The 15,734-nt window shown below is 27.2% G+C and overlaps 1 protein-coding gene across 1 annotated transcript in view; it reads right to left on the reverse strand.

The window, feature by feature from the left end:
- Window positions 1–6,588: 6,588 nt before the first annotated feature.
- The window catches only part of LOC111416040 (gamma-tubulin complex component 6), a 35,849-nt gene continuing 26,703 nt past the window's right edge, over window positions 6,589–15,734 (reverse strand). Inside the window, exons 9-10 of the mRNA XM_071199388.1 lie at window positions 6,984–7,228; window positions 6,589–6,918 (exon numbers count right to left, since the gene is read on the reverse strand). Of these exons, the coding sequence (XP_071055489.1) occupies window positions 6,612–6,918; window positions 6,984–7,228 (552 nt within the window). The 3' untranslated portion in view covers window positions 6,589–6,611. The remainder of the gene's footprint in view (window positions 6,919–6,983; window positions 7,229–15,734) is intronic.

Consider the following 15,734-nt stretch of genomic DNA (forward strand, 5'->3'; position numbering starts at 1 on the left):
TTATACGAATTTTTAAAACTTAATCGACGAAAATTGCAAAATTTCACAAGTTCAGGGTTTACTTCTGTTTCCAGACTTTGAAAAAACTTCGCTGCTACCTTCATAAGCATAAACTGCATGTTCCGCTATTATTAATGCTATAAATTTTTCAACGTATCAGCTGGCAAAAAACCTTTTCAAGATTTTGTCTTCTTATACAGGTAAAACAGAATCATATATCACAGATTTTGTACATTTTGTGCAATCAATCAGAAGTATAAAGTTAGATACACGGGATATTCTGCTAAGTTTTGAGATATAATGTCTGTTTACTAGAGTACCACTCATGTAAACAGACGCTACCAATTTTTAGAAGATGTTTGCAATGGATCTCCGTTACCTGAGTGACACTTTCGAATGATTTGGCAACACGGAAGAGAGCGCCAAAAATTACTAAAATATGAAAATTTTAAAAAATCGGAATCTTACTAGTAGATAATGGTAGCACTGGGGAATCGGAACATTTTATAAAAAAACTTTTAAAACAAAAGTTGTAGCAAATTTCATTCTTACCAATATTGCTCTCCTTCACTTTTGCTCTCAGATGCGTCAATATCGAGAAAAATACGAAAATTTGAAAAATTCGTTGCTTTACTAGTAAATATAGGTAGCATTCGGGAATCGGAGAATTTTATAGAAAAACTTTTAAAACAAAAGTTGTAGCAAATTTCATTCTTACCAATATTGCTCTCTTTTATTTTTGCTGTCAGATGCGTCAATATCGATAAAAATACGAAAATAAGAAAATTTTAAGAATTCGTTGTTCTATTAGCAGATATGGTAGCACTGGAGAATCGAGGCATTTTATAAAAAAACTATTAAATCAAAAGTTGTAGCAAATTTCATTCTTACAAATATTGCTCTCTTTTATTTTTGCCCTCAGATGCGTCAATATTGAGAAAAATGCGAAAAGATGAAAATTTTAAGAATTCGTTCTTACTAGCAGATAATGATAGGTAGCACTGGAGAATCTGAGCATTTTATAAAAAAACTTTTAAAACAAAAGTTGCAGCAAATTTTATTCTTACCAATATTGTTCTCTTTTATTTTTGCTCTCAGATGCGTCAATATCCAGAAAAATACAAAAATATGAAAATATTAAGAATTCGGTATTTTACTAGTAAATAATGGTAGCACTGGGGAATCGGAGCATTTCATAAAAAAACTTTTAAAACAAAAGTTGTAGCAAATTTTATTCTTACCAATATTGTTCTCTTTCACTTTTGCTCTCAGATGCGTCAATATCGATAAAAATACAAAAATATGAAATTTTTAAGAATTTGTTGTGTTACTAGCAGATAATGGTAGCACTGGGGAAACGGGGCATTTTATAAAAAAACTTTTAAAACAAAAATTGTAGCAAATTTCATTGTTACCAATATTGCTCTCTTTAACTTTTGCTCTCAGATGCGTCAATACGGAGCCTATGATATTCCAGGCCGTACTGTAATGGTGGGGAGACTGAAATCTCAGAATACGCTTCTTCATCTCGGGGCATCGCTCAGTTCTGTTTTAACCGTTGAGTTATGAGGTTGTTGGACCGTTGTCATGCTTCTAAACGTTAGCGACTTTCAGGGTTTCTTCTGTAGATTATTTGCGACTTGTTTAATGTTTTCTTTCTTCTGAACTATTGCAGAATTTACTTTATATTGTATTTAAAATTACTATAGAAGAGTATGAAACGTACTTTAAAAAGTCCACAAACCATACACAATTGCTAAAAACTATATTCTTAAACCAACTGGTACAAAAAGTTAATCTAAATTATTTTAATTGTAATTTTAATGAGCTAATTAATTCATTGGAAAATAAAGTATCATTGGTTTTGTGCAATATATTATTAAATAATTATACATAAATCATAAATAATTCTTAATAATTTTGTAGAAACTGTGAAAAAAGTATGAAAATTTAATGTCATAGAAGGTGATGTTTTTTTATCTACGTATAACATTGAACGTCGTCTTAAAACGGTTACATTCCTTCCTTGTCATCGTACCCTGAACCCCCACCATTACAATACGGCCTGGAATATCATAGGCTCCGGTCAATATCGATAAAAATATGAAAATTTGAAGAATTCGTTGTTTTTCTAGCAGATAATGGTAGCACTGGGGAATCGGAGCGCTTTATAAAAAAAGTTTTAAAATAAAAGTTGTAGCAAATTTTATTCTTACCAATATTGTTCTCTTTCATTTTTGCTCTCAGATGCGTCAAAATCGATAAAAATACGAAAATATGAAATTTTTAAGAATTTGTTGTGTTACAAGCAGATAATGGTAGCACTGGGGAATCGAAGCATTTTATAAAAAAACTTTTAAAACAAAAGTTGTAGCAAATTTCATTCTTACCAATATTGCTCTCTTTTACTTTTGCTCTCAGATGCGTCAATATCGAAAAAAAAACGAAAATTTAAAGAATTCGTTGTTTTTCTAGAAGATAATGGTACCACTGGGGAATCGGAGTATTTTATAAAAAACTTTTAAAACAAAAGTTGTAGCAAATTTTATTCTTACCAATATTGCTCTCTTTCATTTTTGCTCTCAGATGCGTCAAAATCGATAAAAATACGAAAATATGAAATTTTTAAGAATTTGTTGTGTTACAAGCAGATAATGGTAGCACTGGGGAATCGAAGCATTTTATAAAAAAACTTTTAAAACAAAAGTTCTTTTATTTTTGCTCTTAGATGCGTCAATATCGAGATAAATACGAAAATATGAAAATTTGTTACTCTCAAATCATTAAAGTATCACTTGAGAATCGGAGCTTGCTATAAGAAAACTTTTATAACAAAAATTGTTGGAAATTTTATTGTTAATAATATTGCTCTCTTGCACTTTTGCTCTTAGATGCGTCAATATCGAGGTAGATGCGAGAATATGAAAATTTGTTACTCTTTCAAGTTATCATAGGTATCATTTGGAAATCGGAGCTTGCTATAATAAAATTTTTATAACAAAAATTGTTGCAAATTTTATTGTTAACAATATTGCTCTCTTGCACTTTTACTCTTACATGCGTCAATATCGAGGTAAATACGAAAATATGAAAATTTGTTACTCTTTTAAGTTATTAAAGGTAACACTGGGGAATCGGAGCATTTTATAAAAAAACTTTTAAAACAAAAGTTGTAGCAAATTTCATTCTTACCAATATTGCTCTGTTTCACTTTTGCTCTCAGATGCGTCAATATCGAGAAAAATACGAAAATATGAAAATTTGAAGAATTCGTTGTTACTAGCAGATAATGGTAGGTAGCACTTGGGAATCGGAGCATTTTATAAAAAAACTTTTAAAACAAAAGTTGTAGCAAATTTCATTGTTACCAATATTGCTCTCTTTTACTTTTGCTCTCAGATGCGTCAAAATTGATAAAAATACGAAAATTTGAAAATTTGAAGAATTCGTCGTTACTAGCAGATAATGGTAGGTAGCACTGGAAAATCGGAACATTTTATAAAAAAACTCTTAAAACAAAAATTGTAGTAAACTTCATTCTTACCAATATTGCTCTCTTTTATTTTTGCTCTTAGATGCGTCAATATCGAGGTAGATGCGAAAATATGAAAATTTGTTACTCTTTCAAGTTATTAAAGGTAACACTTGAGAATCGGAGCTTGCTATAAGAAAACTTTTATAACAAAAATTGTTGCAAATTTTATTGTTAACAATATTGCTCTCTTGCACTTTTGCTCTTAGATAGGTCAATATCGAGGTAAATACGATAATATGAAGATTTGTTACTCTTTCAAGTTATTAAAGGTAACATTTGGAAATCGGAGCTTGCTATAAGAAAACTTTTATAACAAAAATGGTTGCAAATTTTATTGTTAACAATATTGCTCTCTTGCACTTTTGCTCTTAGATAGGTAAATATCGAGGTAAATACGATAATATGAAGATTTGTTACTCTTTCAAGTTATTAAAGGTAACATTTGGAAATCGGAGCTTGCTATAAGAAAACTTTTATAACAAAAATGGTTGCAAATTTTATTGTTAACAATATTGCTCTCTTGCACTTTTGCTCTTAGATAGGTCAATATCGAGGTAAATACGATAATATGAAGATTTGTTACTCTTTCAAGTTATTAAAGGTAACATTTGGAAATCGGAGCTTGCTATAAGAAAACTTTTATAACAAAAATGGTTGCAAATTTTATTGTTAACAATATTGCTCTCTTGCACTTTTGCTCTTAGATACGTCCATATCGATAAAAATATGAAGATTTGAAGAATTCGTTGTAACTAGCAGATAATGGTAGGTAGCACTGGGGAATCGGAGCATTTTATAAAAAAACTTTTAAAACAAAAGTTGTAGCAAATTTCATTCTTACCAATATTGCTCTGTTTCACTTTTGCTCTCAGATGCGTCAATATCGAGAAAAATACGAAAATATGAAAATTTGAAGAATTCGTTGTTACTAGCAGATAATGGTAGGTAGCACTTGGGAATCGGAGCATTTTATAAAAAAACTTTTAAAACAAAAGTTGTAGCAAATTTCATTGTTACCAATATTGCTCTCTTTTACTTTTGCTCTCAGATGCGTCAAAATTGATAAAAATACGAAAATATGAAAATTTGAAGAATTCGTCGTTACTAGCAGATAATGGTAGGTAGCACTGGAAAATCGGAACATTTTATAAAAAAACTCTTAAAACAAAAATTGTAGTAAACTTCATTCTTACCAATATTGCTCTCTTTTACTTTTGCTCTCAGATGCGTCAATATCGAAAAAAATAAGAAAATATGAAAATTTTAAAAATTTGTTGTAACTAGCAGATAATGGTAGGTAGCACTGGGGAATCGGAGCATTTTATTAAAAAAACTTTTAAAACAAAAGTTGTAGCAAATTTTATTCTTACCAATATTGCTCTGTTGTATTTTTGCTCTAAGATGCATCAATATCGAGAAAAGTGCGAAAATATGAAAATTTTAAACATTTTTTATGTTACTAGTAAATATAGGTAGCATTTGGGAATCGAAGCATTTTATGGAAAAACTTTTAAAACAAAAGTTGGAGCAAATTTCATTCTTATGAATATTGCTCTCTTTTATTTTTGCTCTCAAATGCGTCAATGTCTAGAAAAATGCGAAAATATGAAAATTTTAAATTTTTTTGTGTTACTAGTAAATAATGGTACCACTGGGGAATCGGAGTATTTTATAAAACAACTTTTAAAACAAAAGTTGTAGCAAATTTCATTCTTACCAATATTGCTCACTTTTATTTTTGCTCTCAGATGCGTCAACATCGAGAAAAATATGAAAATTTTAAGAATTCGGTATTTTACTAATAAATAATGGTAACACTGGGGAATCGGAGCATTTTATAAAAAAACTTTTAAATCAAAAGTTGTTGCAAATTTCATTCTTACCAATATTGCTCTCTTTTATTTTTGCTCTCAGATGCGTCAATATCGAAAAAAATACGAAAATATGAAAATTTGAAAAAATTTTTGTGTTACTAGTAAATAACGGTAGCACTGGGAAATCGGAGTATTTTATAAAAAATGTTTTAAAACAAAAGGTGTAGCAAATTTCATTCTTACCAATATTGCTCTCTTTTATTTTTGCTCTCAGATGCGTCAATATCCAGAAAAATGCGAAAATATGAAAATTTGAAAAAATTTTTGTGTTACTAGTAAATAATGGTAGCACTGGGGAATCAGAGTATTTTATAAAAAAACTTTTAAAACAAAAGGTGTAGCAAATTTAATTCTTACCCAATATTGCTCTCTTTTATTTTTGCCCTCAGATGTGTCAAAATTAATAAAAATACGAAAATATGAAAATTTTAAAAATTCCTAAAATAAGATAGCTAACGAAAAAATTAAGCTTAATGGACACGCTGTTTTATTCCATGTTTCAGTTCATTTCGAAATTTTCCACACATTTCTTTACTTTAATATGTCTGTTTTATTATTATTTTAAAAATATAAAGAAATATATTCGCTTTGCAAACTTGTATTAGTTGCATTGAGCATAATCGAAAGTAAAATGTGAAAGAAAGCTTTTTATACAATACTGATAAAGGAAAAATTTCTTGGCAGAAAAAGCAACTGCATGGAACCAACATATTTTGGCATTTTGACATACTTGAGTCTCGTCTGGGAATTTCCAAAATTATTTAGAGGCACTTTTTAATTAATTTGGAAATTCTTAGAAACTTCTGGATAACTTAGTACATCTAGTAAAGAGCTTCTAAAAACATTTTGACATACTTGAGTATCGTCTGGGAATCTCCAAAATGTTTTTAGACACTTTTTAATCATTATGGAAATCTTTAAAAATTTCTGGGTTATGCAAAAAAAACATTAAAAAGCTTCTGAAAACTTTTAGACATCGATGAGTCTCGCCCCAGAAAGCGATTAGCTACTTTTTCTAATGTCTAAAACTGTCCAGAAAGCGTTTAGACACTTTTAGACAATTTTGAAAATTTTTAAAAACTTCCGGATTACTTAATTTTAGTAGGAATAGAAGGAGATGACTTTTGTATGGTTTTTTTTAGGTCAAAATAATACTAAAGTGTTTAATAAAGCACAGAATTGTTTGAAAAGAAAATTTTTTTTTAAATTTCAGAATTGATATTTTTCGAATAATACTGATTAACATCCAACATATCCAATAATTGTAACAAATGCGGTTGATATCCAACCCTAACGATTTTATGACCAACTTTAAATATATAAACAGCGAATTCCTCGAAATTCCTAAAGATCGTTTCGAGCTTTTTCATATTAGTGTGCGAATAAACTCCCTCATCATCATCAAAAACCCACCGTCCAGAAGACAAGTAACGAAAGAATTTCAAAATTAATGTAACAACGTTTTCGATCACTTCTCGAACTGGGGTGAATCGCTTATTTAATAAACACCTAAAAGATTGTCAAAAAAGAAAAAAAAAATACTTACGAATTTCAATTCTTTTTTTTGGACTTACTTGAAAAGGATGTCTTTGATGTAAGCGGTGTGAATGTTGTAAAGATCGTCGAGGTTAATGGCTGAGGTTACCTTTTTTTCAAAAACGCTCCAACTCGGTTGAAGGACTTCGCTCATCACGTAGTTTTGGAGAGCTTGCAAAAATTGGCTCATTCGGTGTCTAAACGATTGGATTTTTTTGAAGTGTGGTGATAAAATTAGGAATCCTTCGCGTTGGCCACATTGTCTTGAAAATATTTTTAATGTCTAAAAAACATAAGAGAAAGTGTTATGTTGGTGTGGCAGAAAAATTTAACATGAATACAAGTATTATGTCCAAAAGGTTTATCTTCCAACACGATGGAGTGTTGGAGTGATGCATGGAAAAAAAACGGTAATCAAAATATGATGCAGAAAAACTTTTAGAACAAAAGATGTAGCAAATTCTATCCTTTACACATTATTATCTAACAGTTTTGCTCTTAGATGCATCAATGTAGAGAAATTTTCAAAAATTTGAAAATTGGAAAAATTTGTAGTTGGGCAAGTTGGTAATGGAAAAAAAATGGTGATCAAAGTATGATACAGAAAAACTTTTAGAATAAAAGTTGTAGCAAATTTTATCCTTTACACATTATTATCTAACATTTTAGCTCTTAGATGCATCAATGAAGAGAAATTTTCAAAAATTTTAAAATTGGAAACATTTGTAGTTAGGCAAGTTGGTAATGGAAAAAAATGGTGATCAAAGTATGATACAGAAAAACTTTTAGAATAAAAGTTGTAGCAAATTTTATCCTTTACACATTATTATCTAACATTTTAGCTCTTAGATGCATCAATGAAGAGAAATTTTCAAAAATTTTAAAATTGGAAACATTTGTAGTTAGGCAAGTTGGTAATGGAAAAAAAGGTGATCAAAGTATGATACAGAAAAACTTTTAGAATAAAAGTTGTAGCAAATTTTATCCTTTACACATTATTATCTAACATTTTAGCTCTTAGATGCATCAATGAAGAGAAATTTTCAAAAATTTTAAAATTGGAAACATTTGTAGTTAGGCAAGTTGGTAATGGAAAAAAATGGTGATCAAAGTATGATACAGAAAAACTTTTAGAATAAAAGTTGTAGCAAATTTTATCCTTTACACATTATTATCTAACATTTTAGCTCTTAGATGCATCAATGAAGAGAAATTTTCAAAAATTTCAAAATTGGAAACATTTGTAGTTAGGCAAGTTGGTAATGGAAAAAAAATGGTGATCAAAGTATGATACAGAAAAACTTTTAGAATAAAAGTTGTAGCAAATTTTATCCTTTACACATTATTATCTAACATTTTAGCTCTTAGATGCATCAATGAAGAGAAATTTTCAAAAATTTTAAAATTGGAAACATTTGTAGTTAGGCAAGTTGGTAATGGAAAAAAATGGTGATCAAAGTATGATACAGAAAAACTTTTAGAATAAAAGTTGTAGCAAATTTTATCCTTTACACATTATTATCTAACATTTTAGCTCTTAGATGCATCAATGAAGAGAAATTTTCAAAAATTTTAAAATTGGAAACATTTGTAGTTAGGCAAGTTGGTAATGGAAAAAAATGGTGATCAAAGTATGATACAGAAAAACTTTTAGAATAAAAGTTGTAGCAAATTTTATCCTTTACACATTATTATCTAACATTTTAGCTCTTAGATGCATCAATGAAGAGAAATTTTCAAAAATTTCAAAATTGGAAACATTTGTAGTTAGGCAAGTTGGTAATGGAAAAAAAATGGTGATCAAAGTATGATACAGAAAAACTTTTAGAATAAAAGTTGTAGCAAATTTTATCCTTTACACATTATTATCTAACATTTTAGCTCTTAGATGCATCAATGAAGAGAAATTTTCAAAAATTTTAAAATTGGAAACATTTGTAGTTAGGCAAGTTGGTAATGGAAAAAAATGGTGATCAAAGTATGATACAGAAAAACTTTTAGAATAAAAGTTGTAGCAAATTTTATCCTTTACACATTATTATCTAACATTTTAGCTCTTAGATGCATCAATGAAGAGAAATTTTCAAAAATTTTAAAATTGGAAACATTTGTAGTTAGGCAAGTTGGTAATGGAAAAAAATGGTGATCAAAGTATGATACAGAAAAACTTTTAGAATAAAAGTTGTAGCAAATTTTATCCTTTACACATTATTATCTAACATTTTAGCTCTTAGATGCATCAATGAAGAGAAATTTTCAAAAATTTTAAAATTGGAAACATTTGTAGTTAGGCAAGTTGGTAATGGAAAAAAATGGTGATCAAAGTATGATACAGAAAAACTTTTAGAATAAAAGTTGTAGCAAATTTTATCCTTTACACATTATTATCTAACATTTTAGCTCTTAGATGCATCAATGAAGAGAAATTTTCAAAAATTTCAAAATTGGAAACATTTGTAGTTAGGCAAGTTGGTAATGGAAAAAAAATGGTGATCAAAGTATGATACAGAAAAACTTTTAGAATAAAAGTTGTAGCAAATTTTATCCTTTACACATTATTATCTAACATTTTAGCTCTTAGATGCATCAATGAAGAGAAATTTTCAAAAATTTTAAAATTGGAAACATTTGTAGTTAGGCAAGTTGGTAATGGAAAAAAAATGGTGATCAAAGTATGATACAGAAAAACTTTTAGAATAAAAGTTGTAGCAAATTTTATCCTTTACACATTATTATCTAACATTTTAGCTCTTAGATGCATCAATGAAGAAAAATTTTCAAAAATTTTAAAATTGGAAAAATTTGTAGTTAGGCAAGTTGGTAATGGAAAAAAAATGGTGATCAAAGTATGATACAGAAAAACTTTTAGAATAAAAGTTGTAGCAAATTTTATCCTTTACACATTATTATCTAACATTTTAGCTCTTAGATGCATCAATGAAGAGAAATTTTCAAAAATTTTAAAATTGGAAACATTTGTAGTTAGGCAAGTTGGTAATGGAAAAAAAATGGTGATCAAAGTATGATACAGAAAAACTTTTAGAATAAAAGTTGTAGCAAATTTTATCCTTTACACATTATTATCTAACATTTTAGCTCTTAGATGCATCAATGAAGAGAAATTTTCAAAAATTTTAAAATTGGAAACATTTGTAGTTAGGCAAGTTGGTAATGGAAAAAAAATGGTGATCAAAGTATGATACAGAAAAACTTTTAGAATAAAAGTTGTAGCAAATTTTATCCTTTACACATTATTATCTAACATTTTAGCTCTTAGATGCATCAATGAAGAAAAATTTTCAAAAATTTTAAAATTGGAAAAATTTGTAGTTAGGCAAGTTGGTAATGGAAAAAAAATGGTGATCAAAGTATGATACAGAAAAACTTTTAGAATAAAAGTTGTAGCAAATTTTATCCTTTACACATTATTATCTAACATTTTTGCTCTTAGATGCATCAATGTAGAGAAATATTTAAAAATGTGAAAATTGGCAAAATTTGTAGTTAGATAAGTTGGTAATGGAAAAAAAAATGGTAATCAAAGTATGATACAGAAAAACTTTTAGAATAAAAGTTGTAGCAAATTTTATCCTTTACACATTATTATCTAACATTTTAGCTCTTAGATGCATCAATGAAGAAAAATTTTCAAAAATTTTAAAATTGGAAAAATTTGTAGTTAGGCAAGTTGGTAATGGAAAAAAAATGGTGATCAAAGTATGATACAGAAAAACTTTTAGAATAAAAGTTGTAGCAAATTTTATCCTTTACACATTATTATCTAACATTTTAGCTCTTAGATGCATCAATGAAGAGAAATTTTCAAAAATTTTAAAATTGGAAACATTTGTAGTTAGGCAAGTTGGTAATGGAAAAAAAATGGTGATCAAAGTATGATACAGAAAAACTTTTAGAATAAAAGTTGTAGCAAATTTTATCCTTTACACATTATTATCTAACATTTTAGCTCTTAGATGCATCAATGAAGAGAAATTTTCAAAAATTTTAAAATTGGAAACATTTGTAGTTAGGCAAGTTGGTAATGGAAAAAAAATGGTGATCAAAGTATGATACAGAAAAACTTTTAGAATAAAAGTTGTAGCAAATTTTATCCTTTACACATTATTATCTAACATTTTAGCTCTTAGATGCATCAATGAAGAAAAATTTTCAAAAATTTTAAAATTGGAAAAATTTGTAGTTAGGCAAGTTGGTAATGGAAAAAAAATGGTGATCAAAGTATGATACAGAAAAACTTTTAGAATAAAAGTTGTAGCAAATTTTATCCTTTACACATTATTATCTAACATTTTTGCTCTTAGATGCATCAATGTAGAGAAATATTTAAAAATGTGAAAATTGGCAAAATTTGTAGTTAGATAAGTTGGTAATGGAAAAAAAAATGGTAATCAAAGTATGATACAGAAAAACTTTTAGAATAAAAGTTGTAGCAAATTTTATCCTTTACACATTATTATCTAACATTTTAGCTCTTAGATGCATCAATGAAGAAAAATTTTCAAAAATTTTAAAATTGGAAAAATTTGTAGTTAGGCAAGTTGGTAATGGAAAAAAAATGGTGATCAAAGTATGATACAGAAAAACTTTTAGAATAAAAGTTGTAGCAAATTTTATCCTTTACACATTATTATCTAACATTTTAGCTCTTAGATGCATCAATGAAGAGAAATTTTCAAAAATTTTAAAATTGGAAACATTTGTAGTTAGGCAAGTTGGTAATGGAAAAAAAATGGTGATCAAAGTATGATACAGAAAAACTTTTAGAATAAAAGTTGTAGCAAATTTTATCCTTTACACATTATTATCTAACATTTTAGCTCTTAGATGCATCAATGAAGAGAAATTTTCAAAAATTTTAAAATTGGAAACATTTGTAGTTAGGCAAGTTGGTAATGGAAAAAAAATGGTGATCAAAGTATGATACAGAAAAACTTTTAGAATAAAAGTTGTAGCAAATTTTATCCTTTACACATTATTATCTAACATTTTAGCTCTTAGATGCATCAATGAAGAAAAATTTTCAAAAATTTTAAAATTGGAAAAATTTGTAGTTAGGCAAGTTGGTAATGGAAAAAAAATGGTGATCAAAGTATGATACAGAAAAACTTTTAGAATAAAAGTTGTAGCAAATTTTATCCTTTACACATTATTATCTAACATTTTTGCTCTTAGATGCATCAATGTAGAGAAATATTTAAAAATGTGAAAATTGGCAAAATTTGTAGTTAGATAAGTTGGTAATGGAAAAAAAAATGGTAATCAAAGTATGATACAGAAAAACTTTTAGAATAAAAGTTGTAGCAAATTTTATCCTTTACACATTATTATCTAACATTTTAGCTCTTAGATGCATCAATGAAGAAAAATTTTCAAAAATTTTAAAATTGGAAAAATTTGTAGTTAGGCAAGTTGGTAATGGAAAAAAAATGGTGATCAAAGTATGATACAGAAAAACTTTTAGAATAAAAGTTGTAGCAAATTTTATCCTTTACACATTATTATCTAACATTTTAGCTCTTAGATGCATCAATGAAGAGAAATTTTCAAAAATTTTAAAATTGGAAACATTTGTAGTTAGGCAAGTTGGTAATGGAAAAAAAATGGTGATCAAAGTATGATACAGAAAAACTTTTAGAATAAAAGTTGTAGCAAATTTTATCCTTTACACATTATTATCTAACATTTTAGCTCTTAGATGCATCAATGAAGAGAAATTTTCAAAAATTTTAAAATTGGAAACATTTGTAGTTAGGCAAGTTGGTAATGGAAAAAAAATGGTGATCAAAGTATGATACAGAAAAACTTTTAGAATAAAAGTTGTAGCAAATTTTATCCTTTACACATTATTATCTAACATTTTAGCTCTTAGATGCATCAATGAAGAGAAATTTTCAAAAATTTTAAAATTGGAAACATTTGTAGTTAGGCAAGTTGGTAATGGAAAAAAAATGGTGATCAAAGTATGATACAGAAAAACTTTTAGAATAAAAGTTGTAGCAAATTTTATCCTTTACACATTATTATCTAACATTTTAGCTCTTAGATGCATCAATGAAGAGAAATTTTCAAAAATTTCAAAATTGGAAACATTTGTAGTTAGGCAAGTTGGTAATGGAAAAAAAATGGTGATCAAAGTATGATACAGAAAAACTTTTAGAATAAAAGTTGTAGCAAATTTTATCCTTTACACATTATTATCTAACATTTTAGCTCTTAGATGCATCAATGAAGAGAAATTTTCAAAAATTTCAAAATTGGAAACATTTGTAGTTAGGCAAGTTGGTAATGGAAAAAAAATGGTGATCAAAGTATGATACAGAAAAACTTTTAGAATAAAAGTTGTAGCAAATTTTATCCTTTACACATTATTATCTAACATTTTAGCTCTTAGATGCATCAATGAAGAGAAATTTTCAAAAATTTTAAAATTGGAAACATTTGTAGTTAGGCAAGTTGGTAATGGAAAAAAAATGGTGATCAAAGTATGATACAGAAAAACTTTTAGAATAAAAGTTGTAGCAAATTTTATCCTTTACACATTATTATCTAACATTTTTGCTCTTAGATGCATCAATGTAGAGAAATATTTAAAAATGTGAAAATTGGCAAAATTTGTAGTTAGATAAGTTGGTAATGGAAAAAAAAATGGTAATCAAAGTATGATACAGAAAAACTTTTAGAATAAAAGTTGTAGCAAATTTTATCCTTTACACATTATTATCTAACATTTTAGCTCTTAGATGCATCAATGAAGAAAAATTTTCAAAAATTTTAAAATTGGAAAAATTTGTAGTTAGGCAAGTTGGTAATGGAAAAAAAATGGTGATCAAAGTATGATACAGAAAAACTTTTAGAATAAAAGTTGTAGCAAATTTTATCCTTTACACATTATTATCTAACATTTTAGCTCTTAGATGCATCAATGAAGAGAAATTTTCAAAAATTTTAAAATTGGAAACATTTGTAGTTAGGCAAGTTGGTAATGGAAAAAAAATGGTGATCAAAGTATGATACAGAAAAACTTTTAGAATAAAAGTTGTAGCAAATTTTATCCTTTACACATTATTATCTAACATTTTAGCTCTTAGATGCATCAATGAAGAGAAATTTTCAAAAATTTTAAAATTGGAAACATTTGTAGTTAGGCAAGTTGGTAATGGAAAAAAAATGGTGATCAAAGTATGATACAGAAAAACTTTTAGAATAAAAGTTGTAGCAAATTTTATCCTTTACACATTATTATCTAACATTTTAGCTCTTAGATGCATCAATGAAGAGAAATTTTCAAAAATTTTAAAATTGGAAACATTTGTAGTTAGGCAAGTTGGTAATGGAAAAAAAATGGTGATCAAAGTATGATACAGAAAAACTTTTAGAATAAAAGTTGTAGCAAATTTTATCCTTTACACATTATTATCTAACATTTTAGCTCTTAGATGCATCAATGAAGAAAAATTTTCAAAAATTTTAAAATTGGAAAAATTTGTAGTTAGGCAAGTTGGTAATGGAAAAAAAATGGTGATCAAAGTATGATACAGAAAAACTTTTAGAATAAAAGTTGTAGCAAATTTTATCCTTTACACATTATTATCTAACATTTTAGCTCTTAGATGCATCAATGAAGAGAAATTTTCAAAAATTTCAAAATTGGAAACATTTGTAGTTAGGCAAGTTGGTAATGGAAAAAAAATGGTGATCAAAGTATGATACAGAAAAACTTTTAGAATAAAAGTTGTAGCAAATTTTATCCTTTACACATTATTATCTAACATTTTAGCTCTTAGATGCATCAATGAAGAGAAATTTTCAAAAATTTCAAAATTGGAAACATTTGTAGTTAGGCAAGTTGGTAATGGAAAAAAAATGGTGATCAAAGTATGATACAGAAAAACTTTTAGAATAAAAGTTGTAGCAAATTTTATCCTTTACACATTATTATCTAACATTTTAGCTCTTAGATGCATCAATGAAGAGAAATTTTCAAAAATTTTAAAATTGGAAACATTTGTAGTTAGGCAAGTTGGTAATGGAAAAAAAATGGTGATCAAAGTATGATACAGAAAAACTTTTAGAATAAAAGTTGTAGCAAATTTTATCCTTTACACATTATTATCTAACATTTTTGCTCCTAGATGCATCAATGTAGAGAAATTTTCAAAAATTTGAAAATTGGAAAAATTTGTAGTTAGACAAGTTGGTAATGGAAAAAAAATGGTAATCAAAGTATGATACAGAAAAACTTTTAGAATAAAAGTTGTAGCAAATTTTATCCTTTACACATTATTATCTAACATTTTAGCTCTTAGATGCATCAATGAAGAGAAATTTTCAAAAATTTTAAAATTGGAAACATTTGTAGTTAGGCAAGTTGGTAATGGAAAAAAAATGGTGATCAAAGTATGATACAGAAAAACTTTTAGAATAAAAGTTGTAGCAAATTTTATCCTTTACACATTATTATCTAACATTTTAGCTCTTAGATGCATCAATGAAGAGAAATTTTCAAAAATTTTAAAATTGGAAACATTTGTAGTTAGGCAAGTTGGTAATGGAAAAAAAATGGTGATCAAAGTATGATACAGAAAAACTTTTAGAATAAAAGTTGTAGCAAATTTTATCCTTTACACATTATTATCTAACATTTTAGCTCTTAGATGCATCAATGAAGAAAAATTTTCAAAAATTTTAAAATTGGAAAAATTTGTAGTTAGGCAAGTTGGTAATGGAAAAAAAATGGTGATCAAAGTATGATACAGAAAAACTTTTAG

Source organism: Onthophagus taurus, chromosome 10, assembly GCF_036711975.1.
Source record: "Onthophagus taurus isolate NC chromosome 10, IU_Otau_3.0, whole genome shotgun sequence".
Taxonomy (NCBI): Eukaryota; Metazoa; Arthropoda; class Insecta; order Coleoptera; family Scarabaeidae; genus Onthophagus; species Onthophagus taurus.